The sequence below is a fragment of the Hippocampus guttulatus genome, chromosome 20, assembly GCF_054856545.1.
Source record: "Hippocampus guttulatus isolate MCC_2025c chromosome 20, RoL_Hgut_1.0, whole genome shotgun sequence".
NCBI lineage: Eukaryota > Metazoa > Chordata > Actinopteri > Syngnathiformes > Syngnathidae > Hippocampus > Hippocampus guttulatus.
This window is the reverse complement of record NC_141280.1, coordinates 4,433,465-4,459,308: the sequence shown is the minus strand read 5'-3', so window position 1 is coordinate 4,459,308 and position 25,844 is coordinate 4,433,465. Positions and strand designations below refer to the sequence as shown.

Below are 25,844 nucleotides of genomic sequence, written 5' to 3'. Positions count from 1 at the left end.
TAGTGTTTGACGCTTTTATATCAAACATGACATAAAACTAGGTAAATACAATCGCAAAAGTGCTGACAGGAAGTAACTGTTGAACGCTTGGCTATCACGTGATGACCAATACAAAGTCTTCAAGTCAAAACAAAACAATTAATGCTAGAAAAGATCATGGTGTGCTTCCATGACTACAACAGGAAAAAGCAACAAAATACGTTAACTTTTTTAGCACGGTTCAGTACAAAACTGAGTGAAACAGTGTGTGGGCTGGTGAATCTCTCGCCTTTAAAATACACAGTAAGATGGTTTGAAAAGTTATTTCAAAACTAGAAAATACAAAATACAAAAGCCCTATACCCTAACAAACATCTCCAGTAAACTGCAAACATTATGACAAGATGATATTCTCTATAATCCTTTTTCCTCAGAATATAAAACTGTAGTACAAATTCAACGTATCATCTTTTGTCCTTAAGCAGTTCACTCCTTTTTTGGCTGCTCGATGAGTTTGCCCCTGTGGTACTTCTGTCCGATTCCGTAGGGGACGTGAGCGGAGATGGTGCCCAGTTCTTTGGCCCCCTCAATGTGAAACATCTGGTCGTCAAAGTAGATGTGCGGTTTTATCTTCTGCAGCAGGGGCCCTTTTGGGGCTCCGGCCAGGAAGAGAGCCTCGTCCACCTCCAGTCCCCAACTGCGAAGGGTCTTCAGCACTCGAGCCCCTGAGCTGGCGGCGCTCCGGGCCGTGACCAGGAAGGTTCTTATGGGGCAATCCAAACGCTCGTTTTTGGCGTAAAATTTTCTCTGGAGCTTCCCTAAAGCCTCCAGGAAGCACTTCAAGGGGCCCTAAAACCATCACAAGTGTTTAATTATTTGACATGATTGACAATTTCACACCAAGTTTAGCATTAGTGCCTGTCAATGGGGATTTAAAATACAATTCTTATATTTGGAAGAATAAAATGCAGAATACGCATTCATTAGCCGACTAATTAAAAAAGATACACAATGAATAAAATTGCTTATTTTTTGGTCCCTCGCACTTATGACAATAAAGATATGTATTACAGGCACAACATTCAACTGTTTTAGTTTGAATTGTGTATGGAGTCCGAATACAGAAAAAAGTCAGTTCAGTGTGACTTGGCCAACTTCATCCGCCTCTAGTATGAGGAAAAAAACATTTAATTGTAAACTATACTTGATGTCTCCTTAAAAGACAAGAGCAGGTACCTGAGCAAGTGGTTTGTTCTCAAATTTCTTCTCGTGCTCAAAAAAGCTGTCCAGGCCACTTTGCTTCACAATGATCTCCGACTCATCCGAGAAGAGGACGGCGTCACCATCGAAGGCCACCCGCAGCTGATTGTCGCACAGCTCATTCTCTGTCTCGGGCATGAACATTGTGGCCGCAGCAATGCCTGAAGCAGAAGCATAAAAAAAAATCAAATGCCAAAGCGCATGTACATGAAGGACAATGTCATATCTTCATAACTCCATCACATGCCTTCGTCAATGGCCTCTGTGACTTTCTCAGCATTCTTGGAGAGATACAGATTGGTCATGTACGCTTTGAGGTAGCCGATGGGACTTTTCCCTCCAGTCATACAGAATCTCTCGATGGTCAAATCTGAAAGGAAGTTCCGTTGAAGAGTTGTTAGCAGTTCAAAGCTGTTCAACATCACACCAACAGCCGGCGTACCATAGTGATTGATGCTGTTGATGAGGCGCACTCCAACTTGGGCGTGGTTGTTTGTCATGAGGACAATGTCAAACAACTCCTCGCTGTCCGGGTAGAGCTCCCTCAGCCGAGCGTTGACCGTCATCAGCGCCTGCATGTTGTGGGAGTACGGTGAAAGTTTTGTATGTATATTTTGTTGTCTTCTTTTAAGTGTATGTTCTTCAGCCATTGCATTTTATAGTTTCAGTGACTTCAACCTGATTGCTATATTCTACAGTATATGCAACTTCCCTATGTTACACAAGCAAGGGATTTCAAAAATGTGCTACGGAAAGAGAACACCAAGACATTTGCATCGTTTTAACACCCCTTGAAGATGTATAAACAGTAACTAGGAAAAAAAAGTCACCTTTCCTAATTTAAACCATCAACATACAAAGTACAATACTTTGATGACAATGGTCGACCTTGAATTTCAGGTTGAGATGAGTTGCCTATGTCTGGAAAGCTGTTTTGTGAGTGAATTGCGACGAGGCCTGGCAACCTGATTCACCCACGGACAAGCAAGCGTTCACACTGACAATTTTGAGTCTTCAATTAACGTGACATGCAAGTCTTAAAATACATTCACCAAAGTACTTGGACAAAACCTATGCAAATACATTTAAATTGCACTAGGAAGTTGACCAGCATCACAAAGTGGATTGCGTTTCAATGTGGGTAGTTCTGTGTGCATACAGTACTGTGAGACCAAGTGAAGCATTGCAAGCACCACACCTTGCAAGCAAGTACCCTGCAGAGACTTGCTGTCAAATACCTGCCAGCTCACCTTGACGAATGGGAAAGCAGGTCCCGGTTTCAAAGGCTCATTCTCGTGTTCAACCTGATAAGCCACGTAGTTCTCCACTCCTTCCTTTTCATAGATGAGCCTCTCCGCCACCATGTTGAAGAGGGTCCGGGATGATACAGCGATGGTGACAGCAAACCCGGGTTTAGGCTGGAGAGGCACGGGCAACAGTCAAAATCATAAACATAAAAACAACATTGTCACTGACGTCACGTTTTCAGTCAAAGTCCCTAATATAACAAATACGCGAAGTTAACGCTCGAGGCTCAAACTCGTGTACTTACCGGTCTCGGTTTGTTTGTTTTGAGGTGTTCAAAAAACGCTTTGGCCGCGGCCCAGTCTTTCTCCTCCGCGTTGTCCTCCACTTGACTTGACTCGTTTATCTTTATGTCGCTCATTTTCCGAAACGAAAATAGATCTGTTTAGCCAGAGAGAGCTTTGTAATAAGTCCGACCAATAACAAGCAACTGGGGGGGGAGAAAGAAAAAAAAAGTTTGCGGAAGTAAAACAAAAGTGTAGTAGGTGTGTCGCTACGATGACGTCAGCGCATTCTTGAGTCAATGCCGGAAGTAAAGTGGGTACCCTCTTTTAATAGACTGTAATGTGATCATTATTATTATTTTTTAGTATCGGATTAATATAACACCCACTAACAGTCCCGCAACTATTTAAATGAATAATTGACTAAAATATCTCACCAGCCAAACAGTTGGTGCACCTAATATCCCAAATTACAAGTATGCGGAGGACGACTTTACTATTAAGTTGTCATCTTACCAAGCACCACTAGATGTCAGACATGTACTACAACATAACTAGACGTAATGTGGTTTATTTTTTTCAGATTTGGAATAATATGCAGGAGAAGCATAGCATCCCTAGTTATATCAAAATTAGGAATGGGTTGATTTTTGTGAAAAAATGTTCAACGTGAGTTGTTGCACTGTTGGTTTCTGGTCAGTAGTTTTGGCCATCCTTGAATGATAATTTTTATGCGAGAGTTTTTTTGCACTGGAAAAAAACCTCTACAGTACTGTATGTGCATTATTTGTTGTTTGCTTCAAATCCCTTGTTGTTGGGTTAAGATAGTTGATATTTTATACGTGTATTAAGTTTCCCAGCCCTGGTCTCGTTCATTACTTCAGAGGTCTGCTGTAGTGCATTTGCCATATTGAACAATATAACACAGTGTGTATGTATTTTACGCATGAATGACCCCAATGTGTTGACATGAAGACCATCACGCACCCCCCTCCCTCACACTTGGTAGAGTCCGGGACAGAGCATCATGGCGGTGGACGGTAAGTGTTTGCTCTCAGGTGTTGTGTTGGGGGGTGGTGATGGGGGGCGGTGATGGGGGGCGTGGATGATTCTCGTGAAACTTTCCTGCGGGACAGGTCGACGCCCTCGTTTAAAGCCACATCAAGGGTGTTTTTAAAACGGGGTATTTTTTTAGGGGGGGGGGGGCGCGCGCGCGCGCGCGCGCGCGGCATGGTGATGGCTTTCGCGAGGAGCTGCATGATGCTGAGGAATGTTACAATCCCAACACGGGATGCGCCGATGCTCGTCAAGTCACGATGGAGTGGTGCGTTCAGGTGCTCTCAGATTGTAACTAAAACCGAATGAATGGACACTCAAACGCCGATTAATTTTCATTACTATGCCATTCACGTGGGTTCAGGTGTGCCGAACACTTTTGTTTTTGCTGGGACTGTGCGGGTTAGCGGTGGAGTGTTAGTACCGGGGACGGGCTGTTCTTGTCACGAAATTGTACGGACAAAGGACGTGACCCACGTGGTGAGTTTATGGTCTCATTCCAAAAGAAGCTTCAATGGAAACGGCCTCAGCAAGGTGGCACGTGACTTCCAGTGTCCCGCCGTGGACATCGTCAGCATGCACATTTACAATTCAATTGCACGTGAACGAATGTGCACATTCACTAGTGGGCTGCACAGTTCTGGTAACACTTATGTGGACACTTAATGCCGACGTGAGCCTACACGAATGTATCCCCGGTTTTGAGCCGACAGACGTGTCGCAGACAAACCTAGGGTCTCTAGATATAGTTGATTCTTAAAGAACTGAGTTCACAGCGTCATCATTTTACATAAGTGGTTAATCATCTCTACTAAATTTGATCCCAAATTCGCTTTGTAAAAATTACAAGCCTGCATGAAAATGCTTTCCTCTATTATTGCTTCTCATAAGGCATGAGACTTAAAAGTGGTGCTCTCAGTTTTGCTGATGCGACACTTTTTTTTTGGCATTGGCAAGCATTTGGCCAGTGGATGAATTGCCTGCAGAGAGTTTTAAGTGATTGGGCCTGGGTGCTTCTGTCAGTTGTGCAGCAGAAAACAAATCAACCTCCAGTTGGGCCTCTATTTATTCTTATTCGCCTCCTCACATTTCCCCAACATAGGACGTTGCAGTTGATGTCATTTATCTCAAGCGAATAAAAAGCAACCTCCTTCAAGCCGTAATTCCACTCTTCATTAGCTAATAGCAATTATTTGAAAAGTGTCTTGAATCTGATCATGACTACCCAAAATCAGTATCCAAACCACTGTCAATTGATACTGCCAATGAATATGTACCTTTTCTCACTGCTAGAGGGTGTTGTTGTGCCTGTCTGGGCGCTGTAGAGCTTCTTTCCTCAGACTTTTATATACAGTATTAATTCCATTTTCTATTCCAGAAATGGGGGAAAAAAGCATTGGAATTCCCAAAATGAAAAGTCCAAAGTCTGTACCCCTATTTCTCATCTTCTCTCACCAGGGGGCGGGAGGAACTGCGGCGTTCACGAGCTCATCTGTGCACGACGAGGTAACGCCAAGCGAGCATGCACGTCTACGTGCTGGCACCCATTTGATTTTGGAGTTTGTTCCCTTGGCATGTTGCTGAATTATGAATTGCGTATCAAGTTCACTTCAGCACAAGGAGGCAGCAACGTGTCGATGATTTATTCAGAGTTGAGGGCCATGTGTCAGCAACTCGTATACCTCTTTTCCTAGACAAGCGTATCTTATTTTCCCGCACCATTGCAGAAGTTAATACAACATAGAATATGGTATCACATTAATAAAGTTTGCAAGAGTCCTACCCACCCCATTAAAAAAAACGAGAGTTTCTAATGTTGGCTCCCTGCGTCTCCACTTTCCAACGTACGGGGCTGAGAGGTCAATTTACCTCAGGGCTTTGAATTATTCAGCCACTGTTGACATTTGTAGAGCGTTGCCATATCCAATGTGACAATAAGCTCGCTACATGTTTACGGCATATTTTCTTTTAGAGATAGCAGGGAGGCTGGCAGTTCCAGCATTTCCAAATAGAATAGCTTTCTTCACTATCTAGCAGACGAGAGGAGCTTCTTTGGAAATAATTTCGACTTGAAAGAGGATATTCACATGGTAAGACGACTGCAGCAGAGGATTCTTTATCTTTTAGGATTTAATCTTCCATCAGGTGTGCAGTTTGCATCTTTTGTCAGGCTGTATTGTTCTCGACATACTGATTTGCAGATAAATGAACAAGAGTACATATGAATGCGAGTATGAATGGTTATTAATTTACACGTGCCCTGGGATTAACTGGCGACCAATCCAGGGCATACCCTGCCTCTGCTTTACAGTCAGCTGGGATAAACTCCAGCTCACTTGCAAGCATAACGAGGACAAGCGCTACAGAAAATGGACGGCTGGATTGGGGTGGGGGGGGTTGTGTATTTTCTCCTCATTTCATTGAGTCAACCTCTGTATGACATTGTACTCAAAGTGTGTGGGAGAAGCAGGCTGATTAACAAAGGCGAAATGCGCTGCCAGTGCGCAAACTAGGTCTACGATGCAGTCAGGCTCTCATAAAAATAGCACAGGCATGATAACATGCACCGCGACTGGCCTACATACAGAGCTGATGCACCTTCGAAGTGGAGAGAACTCCGATTGCCGCAGCAGTCCGGACTAAGACGTTTCCCCCCCTCTCTTATTTACGCCGTGTAAACTTGCTCGTGAAGCCCCGAAATAAATAATACTCCCCCCCCCCCCCCCCCCCCCCCCTTTGTCCCATTGTGCTTATCTCCTCCTCAGTGTCTCCTGAGCTTCTGGGTGTCCTGTCCTCCATCGCTGCCTTCATGGCACTGATGGCTCTGTTTTTTCTTTACCTCAGCAACAAACGGTCAGTGGACAATCCTGACACCGTGAGCAACAAGACAGGTAACATGCTGGCGCAATTGTCTATATACAGTTGCTTCCTTCATTACAATCTATAGTTGCAGTTCATTCTAAAGTGACCCGCGTGGGTTTTCTCCGGGTAGTCCAATTTTCTCTTCTCCCACTTTCCAAAAAAATGCAGGCAGGTTGATGGAACGCTCTAAAGTGACCCTTGTGAGGATAAAAAGCAGATTGGAAAATGGATGGATGGATGAAAAAAAAACCCCCTAATAAAACGATTAAACCCGCCCTAAAAACGAACTCAAATTAATAATTGAATAAAAATCCAGCCATTTCACTGGGTAATAATGACTTGAGCTGTTGTCTAAGTACATTTGGACTTCACTGTCTTAGTGCACATGAAATGTGGTTGTGGCGCGTAGGATGCCGCTGCCGCTCCCTCCTGTTAACGAGCGCTTGTCCGTGTCAGTGCCCGTGATGAGCTAACCTGCCGGTCAACTGGACCCCTGCGGCGAGATGGCCTTCTTCAAGAGCTTTCAGCAGAACCTTCCGTCCGTCAGCATTTCCTCCATCTTGGACACGGTCAGCAGCAAAGTGGACGACCTGGCCAACGCCGTCAGCGACGTGACGTACGCCGTTAGCGAGCAGCTGACCGAGCAGGTCAGCACCATCATCAACAAGGTCCAGGAGGAGGAGGACGGAGATCGGGATTGGGCGCAGACGTCCACCACGCAGGACGGGAAAGCTGCGAGTAGTAGTTTGTGGCCGGAAACGAGTTCAAACTCGAGAAACAACCCAAGCGGTGACGTCGCCGAGGCGGAGTACGAACAAAGCCAGCTGGAGTGGGAATGGAGGGACGGATGCTGGCGGGTGAAGAAGACGGAAGCCGAGTTAGCGGAGGAGGAGAGGAGGAAGAAGGAGGAGAAAGAGTTGCTGGAGGAGAGGGAGATGAGGAGGAAAGAGAGCAGAGAGAAGCGCTTGGAGAAGGCCGGCGCGACTATGAAAAACCAGGAGCCTTCCAAAGAGGGACAGGAAGAGCAGACAGAAGCTGATGAATTTAAAAAAACAGGCCAAGAAGCGAGGCAAGGTGAAGACACGACACAGCCCGGCGGACGCGACGGGTGTGATGAACCGCCTCAGTCGTCGGGCGCTGAAAGTGAGAGGATGTTCCCTGAACAGGAGGAGGAAAAGAATGAACGAGATGACGGGGAGAGGTACAGCCTTGAGAGAGAAGGTGATGATGAGGACACGCCGGATGCCTCTAGAACTCAAGTGAAAAAGAAAAAGTTGGATAAAAAGAAGGAGAAAGCAGCTAAGAAAGCAGAGAAGAAGGAGAAAGGCAGGAAGCGTAAGAAGAAAGACAAAAGCAAACAAGGTTAGATGGTGTGCCGCTTGGATGCTTTCAACTTTCCGTCCTTTAAATTGACTTGACTGGACTGGACGTCGTCACTCGATTAAGCTTCTGTAATTTCTTGACTATTGTTGTGGTGTTCTTTCATTTGGAGAATTATCATCTATTTTTTTTCACCCGACAGTCCAATCGCTTAATTTCATGTGATACGCATGGCACAGTTGTGTTTGCTGTCATGTTACATTCATTGAGACAAAAGTTCTTTTTTTTTTTTCTTTTTTGCCTGCGTGTCCTATCAGAGGCGGTTTTGACAGAAAGCGAGGAGGAAAGAGACCCGGAGCCTGTGGTCCAGTCTGCGGCCACAGTGTGCCGCAGCAAAAACAAGGTGGCCACAGAACAGGAAGACGACAGCAGTGAGGCCTCCAACCAAGATGGTGAGTGCCCCTTGAACAGTTGTTTTGGTGTATGACAAAAAAGCCTCGCGCCTCATCTCCGATGGAACGACAACATTCTATTGTGGAGGTGCTCATTTGATGAAATAGCGTCAACTTTTCGTGCGCGTGTGTGGAACAACATCTCACTCACCTGAAATCTCTCTGTGTTGGCGATGAAAGCAGCCAGCCGCATCCAGAAATTACAGAAAGCGCCTTCGCTCACGGAGGGCCAGCCTCCCCCCTATCAGGACCGGGTCTCGGTGGCCTGCGTGTCTTCCTCCCGTTCCCGAGTCGGTAGGGCGTCATCCCCTCAGCGCTGCTCCAGTGAGGCCAGCGTGGACCAGGACACGAAGAGCTACCTCAACAAAGGTTGCGAGGAGGACATACCCAGCGACAGCACTGCCGTGATGGGGCCCGAGGTGAGAGCAAGGTTCCTGTTTGGGGTCCTTTGAAAAGGCACATTGACTATTAAATACTAACAAATCTGCTTTGAAAGCTAGTACAAACTAAAATAAAACTCAAAATGAACGATAATGAATGTAATTTTTTTTTTCAGGACAGCTCCGGTCCACCGCTGCCTTCGGCCTACGAGCCGGAACCCCTTGCCAAGTACGGCACGCTGGATGTGGCCTTCGAGTATGATTCCAACGAGCAGTGGCTCGCCGTCACGGTCACCGCGGCGACGGACATCCCCGCTCTCAAACAGGCGGGCAACATCTCGTGGCAGGTCCACCTCGTCCTGCTGCCTACCAAGAAGCAGCGGGCCAAGACGGGCGTCCAGAAGGGCCCGTGTCCGGTTTTCACCGAGACGTTCAAGTTCTCTCGAGTGGAACAGGAGGTGCTGAGCGATTGTGCCGTTCGATTTCGCCTGTACAGCATCAGAAGGATGAAAAAAGAGAAGGTCCTGGGCGAGAAGGTGTTCCACCTCACCAAGCTAAACCTGCAGGGGAAAATCGCTTTGCCTGTCACCCTCGAGCCTGGATCGGAACTTACAGTAAGACCTTTTTATATCAGCACATTTTGTCCGAAGCATGGCATGACATGCAACCGCTTTTCATGTTTCTCAGGGTTGCGGCTCAATGGTGAGCGTGTCCCGCAGCGCAGGGGCCGTGTCCTATCGCTCCACCGAGGACTCGTCCTCGCCAGAAATCCTCCTGGGACTCGTGTACAACTCTGCCACGGGACATCTGTCCGCTGAGGTGATCCAGGGGAGCCATTTTAAAAGTACAGCATCCGATAAACCCGTCAGTAAGTCCAGCAGCTTCTCATCGCTTCGATTTTTGGCGTGGCACTGCAACTGTTTTGACTCTGCGTGCTGCTTTTCACCTCCTGCTTCTCCTTGTTTCCAATCTTGTGTGCTATAGATGGTCTGTTTTGTTGTTTAAAGCATTTCGTTGGGGGACAGCTTTATATCATGAGAGGTAAGAACCTATGTCTACAGAATAGGCGTTTAGTCAACTTTACGAGCTTGAAGGAGGTGAAACTTACATAAATTAATTCAAATCTGATGGAAAGTTTGATGAATTTTAGTTCAATTAAATAATGTTTATGTTAAGGCCCGGAAAATCACGATTTCTTGCGGAGAATAATAATCACAATTCATTTTTTCCCCGGTGTTCCTCAGCCCTATTTTCTATGATTTCCTTATTTTTTGAGCTGCAACTCCTGATTGTCAATTTCCAAGCACTTTGCTGCAGCGTGTGACGCTCGCCGCCACACTCACTTTCTACCACTTGATGGCTCTCTCCCAACATCATCCTTTTGCAGACACCTACGTGACTCTGACCATGCTGGACTCCAAAGGCAAGGAGATGTCCAAGTTCAAGACGGCGGTATGCCGTGGGCAGCCCAGCCCCTCCTACAAAGAAACCTTCGTCTTCCAGGTGGCGCTCTTCCAGTTGACTGACGTGTCACTGGTTCTGTCAGTCTTCTCCCGCCGCAGCAGCATGAGGCCTCGGGAGCGCCTGGGCTGGGTCTCCTTGGGCCACAGCAGCACCGGCGAGGAGGAACTGGCCCACTGGATCGAGATGAAGGAGGCTGAGGGCCAGCAGGTGTGTCACTGGCACACCCTCACCGACACAAAGGGCCTGATTTACTGATTGTCCTGATTGACTGAAGGTTTATGCAAGCAGGAAAGGGCCCAAACCCGATTGCTCACACAAACAGATGTGGAAGCCGAGCTTCTAACCGAGGGCACCCAGGAACGCGCGTGCCAAACACGCAAAATCGCAATTTGAAATGCCAGAAACAAAAATTAACGTGACATACTGGCTAGTCAGCAATGCAATTTTGGAGCTACTGAATTATCTATGGGCTGACTCCGAGCCAGTCACAAGTAGGACTCATGTCATATCACCTATGACAAAACTCCTTTCAACTCCGCATTTCCTTGCATTCTGGGTCATTTTGAGCTCACTGTGACAATTGGTTCTGGACTCTGCCGGAGCAGTTTTCTGGGTGTCGATCGTGCATATGATGCCCACTAAGAGTGCGCGCAATCTGTTAGCGTGAGTGCGCAATTTAGTGCCTGCCATTTGGGATCTTTGTAAATCTGGCCCATATTGTGGGGAAAAAAGTGGTCAGGACACCTCATGCTGTAGGAGGCAGGTGCTACCTGTTGAGACCTTGTGGGTGGAAGTTTTGAGAGCCTGAAGCAGCCATGAAGAAGGAAAGTGACGTGTTTACTGTCGATATAAAAATAGAACACACCCCTGTTAAAAGACAAGATTTTATTTATTTTTTTACTGGCATGGGACTTAGAGTAGCTTTGCCATACAGTCACATAGTGATAGTATCACAATACAGGGATTGTCCATCCATCCATTTTCAGTTTTCACATGAAAGGACCCATTGACACCCATGTGATGAATCAGTGTGTATCAGGAAGCTGTAAAAGCTCGGAGAAAACCACACAAGCACGGCGAGAATGTGTCGACTCCACAATGAAATGTCAAAGTAGAGATTTCAATCAGAACCTCAATGCTGTGAGGCAGATATGATCACCACTCACTCGCTGTGCTGCCCAATATATATTATTTCCCCGTAACATGCCATTGTAAGGGGATTGCAATGAATCAGGGGGGGAAAAAAAAACGTGTATTTCAACAGGGTCATGTGTTCCCGTCAATACTACACCATCACGCCTGTAGTAATTTGCATGCAGTCTGCAGCAACTGTTTACAATGTGAAGAGCCTTTCCACGCGGCATAAAGACATTTTCGCTCTTGGTACCTTTGGGAGGCAGAGAGCTTGGAGCGGGCGGGCTCCTCCTTTTGCAGCCACCAGCATAGCAGACACTCTGCGGGTCACAGACATTGACAGGCAAAAACACTTTGACTGTTTAAAAAGAAAAAAAAAAGGGCCTATCCGACATGCTGCAACGATGTTCACAGGCTGTGCTTTGTTTACATGCATTATGCAAGATCATCCTTTTTTTAATCAGTCTAGAGGTTTACCGGATTTCCACAAAGACCTCGTAAAACTGGCGCCACATGATGCAAAAGGAAGTGGAGTCAAACCATGTCCCTGCAGTCTTCCAGAATAGGGCACAGCTGCTCGGTGAGGGTTATTCAAGTGCAGCTCGTCTTCTCGTGTCAAAACACACTGAGCCTCTTTCACAAGTCAGCCTTCTGACAAGTGTGCCGAGTCCATTCATGCACAAATGCGGCACTTTCTGTGGAGAGATATGCAAACTGCCGTGTCGGCGGCATCGTCTTATTTCCTCATTCCGAGCGAAAAGACTGCGTATCCGTAGGGAGAAAGGACGCTGGACCTCCAAAGTCAAACAACCCCAAATTGGTACAAAATTCTAATCATCTCAAGAGACCTGGGCTTAAAATAGCGGTGGGAAAAATTCTATGTACAAGAAGCCAGCCACATTTGATGACAAAAAAATAAATAAAACAAAACACCCTGAAATGGTTGCCAGCCAACTGCAGTAAGAGAATTATGTATTGTGGCAATGTTGTTACCTTACTTGCACAGATATCTGAACACAAATATTTTCTCCTCTGCAAATAGGACTAATCATGTATTTAGCTATTTATTTTTAAAGCAATTTTGGAGGTGACTTATGGAACACATTCTGTTTAAATTTTACACTATTGATTGGGGGGACAAAACAACACCAAGGTTTAGAACAACAGTTTCACTTTGTGTTGGGTCCAAGGGCACCTTTTCAGTCTTCCTGCATGGACTATATCAAACATACAGTATGCCGCAGAAATTACTTCACAACGACGACATTTAGCAATCAGACACAAGAAAAACCAGATGACTCCTGTTCGAGACAAAAAAAAAAAAAAGTCAAAATGATGTTAATATATTTTTTTATTTCCATTCACCTGACTCCTGTCTCCTGCTGGTTCAGAATAATGACCCTCTTTCCACACACTCGAGGATGCAGATTTCCTCGATGCACCTTGCAGAACGGCTGCAGCATTTGTGCAATAAATTTTCCATGCTACTAGCCATGGAAAACCAGCTGTGCCACAAACCCCAACCCCCGTGGGAAGATTAAAAAAATACCAGCCGAACCATTTAGTGCCTCAGATGGCGTTGTGCAGTTACGAAGCCTCGTTGGTCTTCAATAAAAAGTGTAACGTGGCATTGCAGACAGACAGAACGGCATGTTTGGAACTTCAAAAAAAAAAACTGCCTCCTAAATTTGGCCCTACTTGGACTCCTGCCTATGAAAACGTTTGGACATAAGAACACCCCCCTGGGAGGAAAGTGGCACAAGCTAGTTTTCCTTGGCCCCCCCGAGACTCAAATTTCCTGTCCTTTTATTGCATGTGTCAGTCAATTACAAAAAAAAAAAAAGGAAAAAGTTAATCATGTACTCAATAAATATACGGGAACCATGGACTCGAGCATGTGTTTCTTAAGAACTGCGGCATCTAGTTTGTTTCCTTAAAAGACTTTCAACTCACAATTCTGAAGCTCAAATGAATCACCTCGCTTGCGGGCGTACCGGACTGCATCGTTTGTACCTGTTTGGCAAAGAAAACATTCATGGAGCGATTACTTTCTCAAAAAATAAAAGTGAAACCAATATGGCGACACTTTAAAGTGACATTTAGACATATGCGTTTGGGAGAGTTCTGTACAAGTCGGTCATACACGGTGAGACGAAGAGCAGTCAAGTCAGGACATGCAATGTTCTGTAGTGCACCTCCATTATTTCACCTTAATTCTAACAGTTTCACGTCACCGTGGGGTAGTGGATTGACTTTGTGCGGTGTTTGGCAGCTGAGATTGTGCATGTCACAAATGGACAATACAACCAGACACTCTCTGAAATGACATTGCTACAATACAAAGGAGCATTTGGGCTACGCTGAGGAAAAACTAGTAGACCATCGTTTCCTCATGCCATTGTATTTTCTTCTTTAATTGTTTTAAATTTTGGCCATGCGATTCATAATTATGTAGAAAGTACAAAGGAGCGGTGGCATGGAGCAAGTAGCATTTGCGGTGCGGGCACAGAGAAATGAACATCTTCTCTGGAGGGAGTTTTGTGTTTCCAATAACACCACAAAAAGTTACTCCATTTGTTGCTCAGCTCTGAGGTGATTTTATTTCTCATCCATTTTCGATATTGCTTGGCCTGATTAGAGTTCACAGAATACACCACAGACTGGAAACTTATCGGAGGACTGTTGTCGTTAGGACTTTACTTTTACAATGTTACAGCTTTTAGAAGTTCTTATCTTTTTTTTTCTTTTAAGAGTGGCCCAAATACTCCTTTATGGAAAAAAAAATGACGAAAAAGCAGGCCACAACAGACTGTGGACACACATATACACACACACACGCACACAACAAAACTGCTATCAGCTGGTTTCCATGACAAAATTCAGGCATTATGGTGACTTGCTGAACTCAACAGGAATTACCCCAAAGGTTCTAAGTCAGGGATGGATGGGGGGAAAAAAATGTCCATTTGCACATAAAAAAAAAACTCAATAAAATACTTTTGACAATCAGTGCTTCCATCACATACAGTATATGTACTCGGAATACAGCTCATCACTGTGAAATGACCAACCAGAAGCAATGAAACTGTCTGTGGGTCAACATAGGTGACCAAGTAGTTTCCATCTTTTAGATAGAATTTATCCCCAGTTCTGTACACTCACCACTTTCAGGATTATAAAACATCTGTAGTGGTTCATGACGAAGCTTGATGAGGACACACACACACACAAAAAAAAAAGGGAGGGGTGGGGGAACCACTTGAAGGGCTTTTTCTCGAGGTTGGCAGTGGGGGTCCTCTTTCGATGCATCCATTCAACTTCGTCATCATTTTCGCTTTGGCTCTTCGGCCCGCCGCTAGATGAACTTGAAGCATTTGGTCTTGTCGTGTGGCAGGCGCGTTTTGAAAAGCACAGAGTCCACACGGAACTGCGTGTACAGCAGCGGCATGTAGCCATACACCTTGACGAAGAAGTTGATGCACTTGTGGCGCTCGTGGAAGTGCGAATCGTCGTGCGACAGTGCCTGAGGGCAACCGGGGCAGCGGAAAGTCCAGCGAGACGTGACCTGAGGAGGGCGAGGCAGACGAAGAGAAATAGAGAATGTGTTGGCTGGTGAGAAAAGACGACATTTAATCCATTGAATTGAAGAACCCCGTGTATGAAGAAGCCACAGACATTCACCTTGAACCATTCGATTTTGCCATCACGATTCCTTTCTCATCTTTTTTGTGTTTTATAGTTTGAGGTGTCACAAGAGCAAAATAAATAATATTGGTATCAAAGTCACTGTTCTGTTGGACATGACATTTCACAAAAGCTGTTTTCTCCGCTTTTTGGTTAGAAACAGCTATTTTTGGTGAAAACAACTCAAAAAGCTTGAAAAACTTTCGAGTGAAAGAAATTCTACTCTTTGGTAAGTTTGGTGCTTAAATGGTCACAGAATACATGCGAAATGCCCTAAAACAGCTGGCAATATGAGGAACTCTACTTGGAAAACAGATTGCAGTCATGAGTTAAATAAGAAACTACTCACGAATTACGTTAAATTGGATAAATGCCCCCCTGATAATCTATCACGACACACTAGTATGTTTGAAGAACTGCCTCTACGAGGAAAAAAACGCTTTTATTGTCCTTGTAGGCGGCCACTTTTATTCCACACTCTGGGAAGCCACTTTGGTCGCAATGATCCACTCCAGGTCGTTATGGTAACAAAAGACTGACTGCTAGCTGCTAAAATAGGTCCACCCGCCGATGCGGATGCGTAATCTACAGAGTAAGCTTGTTCTCTGATGAAACACCCAAAAATCAATCAAGTCAATGTCGCTTCCCTCCCACCTCCTGGAAACAAATGTGCTTTATAAAAGTTGCGATTTCATCTTATTTTGTGATTTATCTTTGCGTCAGTTTGAAAAACGGTGAGACCGAGGGGACAGACATGCTGTCCAACCTCCAAAGTTGAACAGCACAAAACCTAAGGGAGTAAATTATGCATCTTCAGTGCGCCTTGATGTCGGCCATGAGTGCACGCACGCCGCACAGACAAAGGTGGAAGAGCGAGCACGGCTGACTGCTCGCTATCACTGACCTTGATTGGTGGTTTGCGGGTGATGTGCGAGACCAGGAAGTTCATGGCGATGTCCTCACAGTTGATGTACTCGTCCACCATATCTCTGATGGCCTGGGGCATCACGTAGGAGTACAAGTAGGCGTAATACTGATGGGGAAACATATCAAGGTACACATGCTGTGTAGGTGATACGGCATTTTACTCTCGGGGGTGGGCGGACGGGTGGGTGCGAACCTTGTGGAAGAACGCCGCTCCTGTCAGGACCATGGAGAGCTCACAGGAGTAGTTGGAGTTGTAGAGCCAGGACTGATGGTTGATATCCCAGGCATGATATCTCCCGGGGAAACCGACAATACGATCTCTGGCCTCTCGCCACACTCTGAGATAAGGAAAACAAACAGGAGTCTGTGTGAAAAGACGCAACTGGAGGCCGCGGAAAGTCAAGCTGTTGCGGCTTTGGGTGAGAGTCAAGTCGTCGTGGTTTTGGCTTGTGGCTGCTTTGGACCAACCGAACCTCAGACCGAGGCAGGAGAGCCAATTACAACATAATTAGACATTTCCTAACGATCACAGCGCACAATGCCGAGACCCACTTTGGGTGCCAAAAAGCTCAAATATTTAATACCTTTACTGAGCTCCTCCAAGATCTCTTGGAAGGCAGACACTGCAAATTATTCTTCTCCTGAGCTCCAAGTAGAGCCGAGGGGCACATTCCAAAGTAATTCTGGAGCACTTTGGAGTCATTTTCTCCCGTGTACGTACACACACATACACACCTGCACACAAGTCTGTACAAGCTGTTACTACAGTGAGTTGTGGACATATTTTGAAGGCAAGGGGGAGCGGGTCGAACCACATACTTTATTTATGACGAGATGGCAACATTTTTGTCTTGGTATTTTTGATTTCCTTCTCTGGTTATCGCCTAAGCTTTGATCAGATTGACTCTATTCAGGGATATGTTTTTTTTCTGGAACTGAACCACAACATTTTTCGATGCACGTATCAGCGTCATTGTGTTCCGCTTTGCTTACAGGGCTTGCACACACCATAAACTGTATATATTCAATGATGGGCACTGGGCTATTTGAACAGAGTCCACACAACAGACCTGAAGCCAAACATGATCTCATCATGACGTAGGTGGGCGTCATCGTCAATCGAAAGGATGGCCTCGGTCTCCACGACATCCCAGGGAAGGAAACGGTTGTTGAGGCTGTTCTTTTCGGTGCGGACGACCTGCAGAATGATGAAAAAAAAAATTTGGGGTTGAAAAATGATAAACGAACAGTCTATAAAATGCGTCCTTGGCTACTGACAATTTTGAATGAACTCGGATTGCCTGATACGTCACATTGGTAACTTGTACTGGAATTTCAAAGGGGGTGGTTCAAAGGGGCTCTTCAAACTACGACCGCTGGCTTGTTTGCCGGACTGAAACTCACCACAATGGGCAGCCCGATGTCAGGCCACAGCAGGTCATCAGAAGGAGGCTTGGGTGAATTCCACACGACGACCACCTTGTTGAGGTATGGCAGTCCGTTCAGCCGCTCCAAGGAGTTCATGAGCACTTCCTCCCTCTCATACGTCAGCATGACCACAGTAAACTGTTCTCTGGGAACGTTCCCGCCTAACGATGCTTGGAACTCCTTCCCGGATCCTCCCGTGCCTCCACCGATGGGCCTGAAACCTGTCCCCGAACCCAGAAATTTGGCTTCGGAAGGCAGAACGGGGTCCAGCGGGGTATGGGGAAACAAATGAAAAGGGCCGGGAGCGCGGTTCCATGTTTGGTATGTGCTCACCGACGTGTACGTAAAGTTGCGGAGAAAGCGTGGGGAGGCGTACGGAGGCTCCGTCTCTACAGGACCCAAATCAAGATCCCCGTTGTCTGCTAAGTTAGCATCGGTCCCTGCTAGCTTCCCTGCTTTATGGGGGATTTCTTGCGCAGGCTCTTCATTGATGGGCGCGGCAGGAACCTGAATCCTGGTGCGAATGTTGGCAAGGATCGTATTAAGTATGTTCTCGGAGGTGGAAAAGTAGGTCTCCCACAGAAAGCGACCCTGTCGTCTCATAGCTAGCATGTCATTGTCCGATAGGCTGCGCAGCAGGAAATGGAGTTCTGTCACACGTGGTTTAGGGACCATAATGGCAGCTTCGCTCCATCGAATAAACTGGTGGTAAGGTAGTTTGGAGTGGTCCCCGAGCACAACGGGGATGGCCCCGACCTCGAGAGCTTCGAAAAGTCTCATTCCGCAGCCCGCCGAGGCAACCACTTGCCCATCTCCTGGAGCAATGACCAAGGCAAAAGTAGATGCCTTAAGGACCTCCAGCCTGTCCTCTCGCTCTCCACAAAGAGACCACTCAGTGGGCAAACTCGGCGTGGGGTTTTTACAGGTGAACTCTATGAGCACCTGATCCAACTGACTATCCTGCACTGCTTTTAACGTGCCAATGATGCGATCGTCATAGTCAGCCGGCGGATCGCCGTCCATCTCTTCCTCAAACGACTGCGGAGGAGCCTCTCGCAAGCTGCTCCTCAGCGACTCGACCCTCTCCCCCTGGAAGGTGAGGAGGTATTTCCTTTTTACGGGTACCTGATGAGGCAACTGCAAAAAGTTGGGCTCAGAGAGGGCGTGAACCAGCGGGGATGCGACCATGTCAAATCCTTCTCGATACTGCTGCTCCATGTAGGTGGACTGAACGACTGCTGCTCGCCCCGTGCTGACATTATACAGGAAATTCTGTGTCATGGACTTTCGCGAAAGGTGAACCAGTACATGATTGTGCCCGTCTGACCTCCAATAAGGAAGCGCTTTAAGTTGCCTCTCCAAATCCGACGGATTTGGCGGGAAAGAAGTCGGCGCTTCCTGTAGTTCCCCGACCAACACCAAATACAGACACGCGATGCTGGGGTCATTCGTTACGTAAATATTATTCTTAACCGACGCGGCAAAAGCCTGCTTCACCAGCGGATCAATATATTCCCCCCACGGATAGGAGCCTGTGTCGTAAACGTAAACTGGAAATCCAGATGTGAGGGGACAACGGGCGTAGTCAAAGCAAGTGTGCAGGCGGCAGGATCGGGAAGATTTCGGCGGTGGGAGCCCAGGATCTTCCTTGTCAGGCAGCAACCGGACAGGCAAGGAGAGCTTTGGCTGGTTTTGGGACATTAGTTCTTTATAGGAATGCTCCGTCTGACTGATGACATTCTTCAGCTGCAGTAGGTCCTGCTTGGCGCTGTCGATGCTCCGCTTGCAGGCCTCAATGCGCAGGTTGAGCCTGGCGATCTCCCCGTTGAGCTCCTGTCTCTTGGCCTCCAGCTGGAGCAGCTCTTCGCTGACGGACTCGCGGATGCGGCACAGATCTTGCACATGTTTGGCCTCGCACAATTCGCCACCGGGCCGGGGCCCGAAGATCCGCTTATCAGGACTCCCGGCTTCATCGATGGTCGTGAGGTAGTAGTGGGCAATCAGCGGGAAGAAAACCAGGATAAAGAAAAGCATGAAACTGAGCCAGGTGAGACGCACACGCCTCAACACCCATGGCTGTCCGCCACCCCCGAGTCCGCCGCCGTTACGCTGCATTTTTGAATCAGTCCGCCCCTTGTCTCATCAAGAAATCAATGCTATGGGGTTCTGCAGCAGCCATGATTCGACCTTGTCAGGCAGAGGGGGGGGGGGGGGGGGGGGGGGTGGGGGTGGGGGTGGATGTTATATCATCAAAGCTTGGTTCATGTGTTGACCTTCAAAAATTTAAAAAAATAAAAAATGGCAGGGTTTGCCTCTTCTTCTTCTGGGTTCTGTGGATATCCACAGAGAACCCAGCTTCGCCTGTAAAGTAATCTGTACCCGACTCTGTGAGAGCCTAAACAATCTTAGGCCATATTTATGCGATGCACCCTTTGCAAATCAGAAAACGGTTCCACTTCTGAGGAGTGGCACCCCTCAATGGGTGACGAGGGGCGAGCATGGCGGCTCAAAGAGAGGTCAAATCGGGTGGCCCCGTTGCTTCCGTCTGGAGTCGAACCATTTTCTGACCCCAGGAAAATGTTCTTCTCAAACAGGAAACCTGAGAAACAGAAAAGACGCAAATAAGGGTACAACATTTATATTTGGAAAACATTTTTTTTTTCTATCAGGTGGTACACTTGCCGGACTTGCGTGCGGACGGTATGGGATCGCTTCCTGCTAAGTCATGGTGTGAATGTGGGTGTGAATGGTGGTTTGTCTCTATATGCACTCTGCAACTGGCTGGCGACCAATGCAGTCCGCCTTCTGGCCAAAGTCAGCTGGCATAGGCTCCAGCAACTTGTTTCTGCCGTCGTTAGTCCAAAAAGATCCTCGTGCACGTGCCCCTAAGAATGCTGCTTGGCATCCTGCTGCTCAGTCATGAGTGGGAGTGGCAAAAAGAGATGGGATGATTATTTGGAGCACAACTGTCGTGACAGTGGGGGGTTGTGTGGGTAATGGCAAGCAGATGTCGGCAAATGTTTCTGATGCTCAGCCTATTCTGTGGCCCGAAACCCGCGAAGAAACACAACAACACATTGGCGGAAGTTGACCCAGCTCTTAATCCCTCCGGTTGGAGCAAGCTCATCAGCGTGAATATTTTCTTGCGACAATGGATTTTTTGTATGCCCTGTACTTAGTTCCTGTGGATCAATAATAATGCCACATTACCATCTGTACCTCTAAGCTGTGATGCAGCAAACGATTCAACAGACTTGACACTTGCCTTTATATGAACAGTGTGAATATAAGGTTACAATTCAGTACTGGAGAACCCAAAGTAGGCTCACTCATTTGTCATTTTTCAGGAGGCTGATTGACATTTTTAGGGCTGCGGTCGAACGTGGGGGATAAATACGGGTTTTATTTGACTGTCCGTCAAAAACATCCATCCATCCATCCATTTTCCGAACCGCTTGATCCTCACTAGGGTCGCGGGGGGTGCTGGAGCCTATCCCAGCCGCCTTCGGGCAGTAGGCGGGGGACACCCTGAATCAGTTGCCAGCCAATCGCAGGGCACACAGAGACGAACAACCATCCACGCCCACACTCACACCTAGGGACAATTTAGAGCGTCCAATCAACCTGCCATGCATGTTTTTGGAATGTGGGAGGAAACCGGAGCACCCGGAGAAAACCCACGCAGGCCCGGGGAGAACATGCAAACTCCACACAGGGAGGCCGGAGCTGGAATCGAACCCGGTACCTCTGCACTGTGAAGCCGACGTGCTAACCACTGGACTACCGGGCCGCCTCCGTCAAAAACAATCAATCAATATCGTGAACGCTTGCATCGGGGAGGGCATCCTGCGTAATCACTATACCGCACGGGAAAAGAGAGACATTCGGAATTAATGACCGTCAAGATGAAATATCTTTGGCGGTTTCACGAGAAGCCGAAGCAAGGTCGGCAATCTCATTGCCAAGCGATTGTGATTAGCATAGCAACGCGTTGAGAGAAATGGCAAACAGCGAGCCGCCCCGAATAAACTACCCAGTTTCAATTCGTGCACAAGCAAAAGCCGCAGTTCAAGCTCAACAACGGAGCGGGGCGAGCGTATGATTTGCGCAACGTATGAGTCATGATTGGCAAGAACAAAAGACGAACGCCGCTTCCAGGTTGGCAGACCATTGAGGACAAAATGCCCGCGTGAATGTTTGAACAATGTCCCTGCATAACGGCAGGACGTTCTGATACAGTCCTCGAATTTCTCTCGTGAAAGAAAAGCAAGAAGAGCAGCAATGTGTAGTTTGAATTATAGTTAGTTAGATTACACTGGCAGCATTATCCGTCCCCATGCGGGGAAGACAGAGGGAGTAGCAGGTGAAATGAGTGTGCGGCCTCTTGAGATGACAATTTTTTTTCTCCCTCCCGCCTCAGAGCACTGGAGGTAAGAAACGGGAAGCAGAGGAGGATTGGCGGTCTGATGGGAAGATCACGGAGCTTGTTTTTTTTTTTTTATTATTAGACCCCGAGTAGCAAGGTTCCACGAGGTAGAGACATGGAGTCTAAAATATCAAGATGATGGTTCATATTATTCCTTTCATGAAAAAAGCGGTCAAGATCAACCTGCATTAAGTCCTCAATATATCGAGACTGTATAAAACATTTGAGAAATAGTTTTTTACCTTTAACCCAAACCTCCAACAGATTTTAACTCATGAGATCAGTCACTTTTTCACGGTTCAGACAAAATGTTTTTTTTTTTACAGCTCAGGACTGAGCCGCAGGCTGATTGAACATCTCACATAAAAAGAATACAAAATGAAATCTGGCTTCTGGAGGTGACCTGCCTAAACAACAAAATGTCATCCTGTCTGCTGGGACTCCATACGACCCTCGAGAATTTGTGTCCTTGCTGGCTCATTGCTTTTGCAGTATACCCTTGTCGTCATTAACTGGGAGAGGACATGGCGACGAGTCGCTCACTCGGGAGAAAATGTGGAGGTAACTGCTGGGGAAGGGTGGAGTTCCAAAGGACACTTGGCAAAGGGTAGCAGCTGGTGAAGCCATGACTCAACAATTTGTACCTACAGCCTGTGACAAGAATCCACATCAGACACAACAGACAACGGGGTCAGACTTCAAAGCGTGATGGGAATTTTGCGCTGATACGTTTAGCCCGTGACATGAGCGAGCTGACTTTTTCGACACGTTCTCCTTTATATTGTGACGACAGTTAATGCATTCAAATCAGTGGATTAATCGAAATCAGATTTGAAGACAACACCCTTCAAACTATTAAAACGGATCCAAAAAAGTTATCTTATCTTATCTGATCTTATCTTAATCACCAGATGGAAGCAAATGTTACCTTTGCTCTCGTGAAATCGATTTACTCTTCCAATGGCCTTTTGTCAAACGCTCCTTCTGCAAAATAAACGACGTTATCTTGCCCATGGCGGCGGGCGTCGTTGCAGAATCCTCTTGAGAGGCTCTGCTAGCCAAACAAACGGGACCGGAACAGATTGACGAAGGCCCGACAACAGCTGCCAGAACCCCTCGGAAGCTTCATCTTCCTGTACACTGATGGATCGTGGGAGGGGAGCCAGGGTGATTAGTTCTTAACATGACAGAGTTATGACCTGAATATTCGCCAACTGGCTCCAACTTAACCACCCGTGTCTGCGCCCTCACTTGTGTGCAACAAGAGTAAAAAATAAATAAATAAACATTTCTTGACGGTTTGTTCATGGAAGACTGACTCACAGATTCTGCATTGTGGTTGGTGCTGTTGATGCGATATTGATTGAGTTTTTAACCTGGTTCAATTTTTGTCACTTTTATTTCATTTTTGTGCATTACTGAACGCAGGATTTATTTTAACTTCAGCATGACCACATTACAAATTGACTGTATTGTTAATCTAGTTTGCATGTGACAATACTGTGAAAAGCAGAACTGTTCATAGCATACTCCAGGAAACCAAGAAAAGACACTCATGCCTCACAACAAAGTGCATTATTTTAATTTGAGCATGAAGTGTTACAAATGCTAGCGAGAAAAAGATGACTGTGTGGAAAAGGCATCAGCTGACATATTTTGCTTCCTGACCGGCAGGAGTGGTGCTGTGAGGAGATGGCGTTGAGTCACATCATCAAAACCCAAGACATCTGATGCCAATTTCCTTTGCTTGTTTCAGCTCACGCACTTTATCGGAAGTTACAACTGTTGGCATCAGAAATAATCATTATGAAACAAATGGCTGCCGTTCTGACACCAATGACACGGAACAGGCTGGCCGCAAAAGTCTCCAATCTCTGAAAACAGATGTTTGTTTAAACAGGAAGAGAGCTTAGCTACGATTCTGTGGTTTCTGAGGGCAAGGCCATGCAAGTAGGCAGCAGCTGCATTTGGTGAATCAGTCAGCGTCGAGGATGGCAGATGGCAGCTCAAAAAAAAATAAATCCTATCCCGTCTTCCTTCTTGCAGCTGTTCTTTCGGCTACAGCAGCCCACATTCTGGTTGTATAGTGAGGCGTGTGATGACTGAAAACCGATGCAAACGGAATCGTCTTTTGTTCACCACAATATTAACGATGGCTGCTGTGTTCTCATTCAGCTGCCTGTATTCTTCCAACCTGGACAGACGTTTTTTATTTATTTATGTAATTTTACATGTTGAGAAAAAGCCAAATCAAACCTGGCAGGGAGGCCATTCAATCTTTTATTTAAATCAAGGGAAGGGAAGAGTCAGTCCAGGTCAACTAAACTGTATGCAATGTTAACATTTGGGTTATTTTCATTTCTTCACCGCTCACTGTTGTGTGGGTTTATTTTGAAAGATCAGAACATGCCATCATGCTTACTAATTGAATTTTAGTGTTAGGTTAACTCTGTCAAACAAGACATTTACTTTTCAACATTATTTTTTTCTTTTCTTCCCAAATAAAAAGCACATTGGTTTTTGTTCGATTGTGACTTCATGTAAGTCATTTACGAATGGGATATGTTAGGTAATCGATTGCAACATATTCAAACTCATCTCTTATTTGTTTCACAACGGTGAAGGTCAATGGAATTTGTTCATTTCCTCCTGATCTAATGATCAGCATCCCTGTTTATGCTAACCATAATGGAAGATTACAGCGGAGTGCTGATGCTGCCATTGGTCTGCACTGTGACAAGAGTGAGATCGATTTTGAAAGACACACAATGTCAATCGGGACATTGAGAAAAATCTATAGTGTTTTTTTTCACGATGCAGTCTGACTTACAACATTGCGTCTATGGTGCTGTGAGCTCTATGGACTTCAGGGAGTTCTTATTAAAGTAGAAAACTTCTGAAGTCACCGCAACGCCTTTATTGAAGTGATTTAGAGCTGCAGCTCTTGAATACAGTATACTCAATCTTAATAATCCCCCCAAATATATGTTTGCTAGCAAAGAAATATGTGCTTTTTATAGGAAATTGTTGTGACTTAGTGGACTAAAGCGGACATGGTGTTAGAAAAAAAACATATAGTGTTCATAAACAATGGATGCAAAATCCACATGCATATGAGCACACCGATGTGGTTCGATCGATGAGTGCCTTCAATACACACACACACACGTCTCGGCTGCGTAACACCAGCAGCCTTCCATATTAGCCTCCGATAAGTCCACCGTCATTGAACTGTAACCACGTCGGAATCAACAAACATAAAATATGCTGGTCGTGACATATACATTAAGGCAAAACATAAAGTCTCATCTAGCTACTAAGGTTAGCCTGTTATCGCCAGGACTGGTCACAACATTATGCATGATGCTCTGTCCTCTTGACTGGCCCAGCAATGTTAGCTTCAGTTGCTACTCACCCCTCCTGATCCTGCAGGTTCAACGTGTTGTCCAAAACACTCCGCAGGTTTACTTACTCGTACATCCTCCAGGTGTGTTAATATGGAACGAATTAATGTGAGGGATCGTGTAGCAGAGGAGCTCACACCATCTTCATTAAAAACTGCATTGTTGCTGCTACCGCAGCACAAACAGCGGCGACGCTGTGCCGCTATGCATTGTGGGAAATCAGTCCCGTAGCACCACGTACTAGAACAAATAGTGAAAATCTGTCATCTTCTGGTTATGAATGGTACTGCAGTGTTCTGTGGAGTGTGAATTCACCAATTGAATGGACATAGGAGCAACTGATATGAGGTTTTCATCGGAATTAACAATTAAATATTTCCCATGCTGGCCCTCAATTTTGGTTTAAATATTATTTTTGTTATTGATCTGCTTTATATGTATCGCCCGGCTAGCTCAGTCGGTAGAGCATGAGACTCTTAATCTCAGGGTCGTGGGTTCGAGCCCCACGTTGGGCGTAAAATTTTTCTTCTTCTCTGTTT

At 46.2% G+C, this 25,844-nt stretch overlaps 3 protein-coding genes and 1 non-coding gene across 6 annotated transcripts; 2 read left to right on the top strand and 2 right to left on the bottom strand.

Moving 5' to 3' along the window:
• LOC147187632 (cytosolic 5'-nucleotidase 1A-like) lies at positions 1–3,018 on the bottom strand. The gene is made up of 6 exons (XM_086100008.1): positions 2,792–3,018; positions 2,490–2,657; positions 1,682–1,811; positions 1,487–1,609; positions 1,216–1,400; positions 1–828 (listed from the first exon to the last, which is right to left on the bottom strand). Exons 1-6 carry the CDS (start codon positions 2,903–2,905, stop codon positions 466–468), a joined length of 1,083 nt encoding a protein of 360 aa, XP_085956134.1. The 5' UTR covers positions 2,906–3,018; the 3' UTR covers positions 1–465.
• Positions 3,019–5,276: 2,258 nt separating this feature from the next.
• Positions 5,277–13,324, top strand: LOC147187631 (synaptotagmin-14-like). 3 transcript variants are annotated; one of them, XM_086100007.1, is made up of 9 exons: positions 5,277–5,330; positions 6,669–6,715; positions 7,143–8,048; positions 8,324–8,458; positions 8,642–8,877; positions 9,015–9,452; positions 9,526–9,706; positions 9,823–9,879; positions 10,226–13,324. In XM_086100007.1, the coding sequence occupies exons 3-9, from the start codon at positions 7,190–7,192 to the stop codon at positions 10,555–10,557; spliced, it is 2,238 nt and encodes a 745-aa protein (XP_085956133.1). In that variant the 5' UTR covers positions 5,277–5,330; positions 6,669–6,715; positions 7,143–7,189; the 3' UTR covers positions 10,558–13,324. The 3 variants fall into 3 exon arrangements, with proteins under 3 accessions (XP_085956133.1, XP_085956131.1, XP_085956132.1); XM_086100005.1 differs by having other exon boundaries at positions 5,311–5,330; positions 6,590–8,048; XM_086100006.1 differs by lacking the exon at positions 5,277–5,330 and having other exon boundaries at positions 6,604–6,715.
• Positions 12,770–19,672, bottom strand: extl3 (exostosin-like glycosyltransferase 3). Its single transcript, XM_086100004.1, has 5 exons — positions 17,452–19,672; positions 17,118–17,245; positions 16,241–16,385; positions 16,025–16,153; positions 12,770–15,001 (listed from the first exon to the last, which is right to left on the bottom strand). The coding sequence occupies exons 1-5, from the start codon at positions 19,588–19,590 to the stop codon at positions 14,792–14,794; spliced, it is 2,751 nt and encodes a 916-aa protein (XP_085956130.1). The 5' UTR covers positions 19,591–19,672; the 3' UTR covers positions 12,770–14,791.
• A 6,075-nt stretch (positions 19,673–25,747) lies between these two features.
• Positions 25,748–25,820, top strand: trnak-cuu (transfer RNA lysine (anticodon CUU)). The gene has a single exon. It is a non-coding gene; the product is annotated as a tRNA-Lys (tRNA).
• Positions 25,821–25,844: the final 24 nt, after the last annotated feature.

Bases quoted from the DNA above. Each gene is read 5' to 3' on its own strand.
- LOC147187632 (XM_086100008.1), bottom strand. From the start codon at position 2,905: ATGAGCGACATAAAGATAAACGAGTCAAGTCAAGTGGAGGACAACGCG. The intron at 2,658-2,791 runs GTAAGTACACGA...GTGCCTCTCCAG, and splicing joins AAACAAACAAACCGAGACCG to CCTAAACCCGGGTTTGCTGT. The intron at 1,401-1,486 runs GCATGTGATGGA...CTTCTGCTTCAG, and splicing joins CACAGAGGCCATTGACGAAG to GCATTGCTGCGGCCACAATG.
- LOC147187631 (XM_086100007.1), top strand. From the start codon at position 7,190: ATGGCCTTCTTCAAGAGCTTTCAGCAGAACCTTCCGTCCGTCAGCATT. The intron at 8,049-8,323 runs GTTAGATGGTGT...GTGTCCTATCAG, and splicing joins GAAAGACAAAAGCAAACAAG to AGGCGGTTTTGACAGAAAGC. The intron at 8,878-9,014 runs GTGAGAGCAAGG...TTTTTTTTTCAG, and splicing joins CTGCCGTGATGGGGCCCGAG to GACAGCTCCGGTCCACCGCT.
- extl3 (XM_086100004.1), bottom strand. From the start codon at position 19,590: ATGCAGCGTAACGGCGGCGGACTCGGGGGTGGCGGACAGCCATGGGTG. The intron at 17,246-17,451 runs GTGAGTTTCAGT...ATCATTCTGCAG, and splicing joins ACATCGGGCTGCCCATTGTG to GTCGTCCGCACCGAAAAGAA. The intron at 16,154-16,240 runs GTTCGCACCCAC...TTTCCCCATCAG, and splicing joins GAGCGGCGTTCTTCCACAAG to TATTACGCCTACTTGTACTC.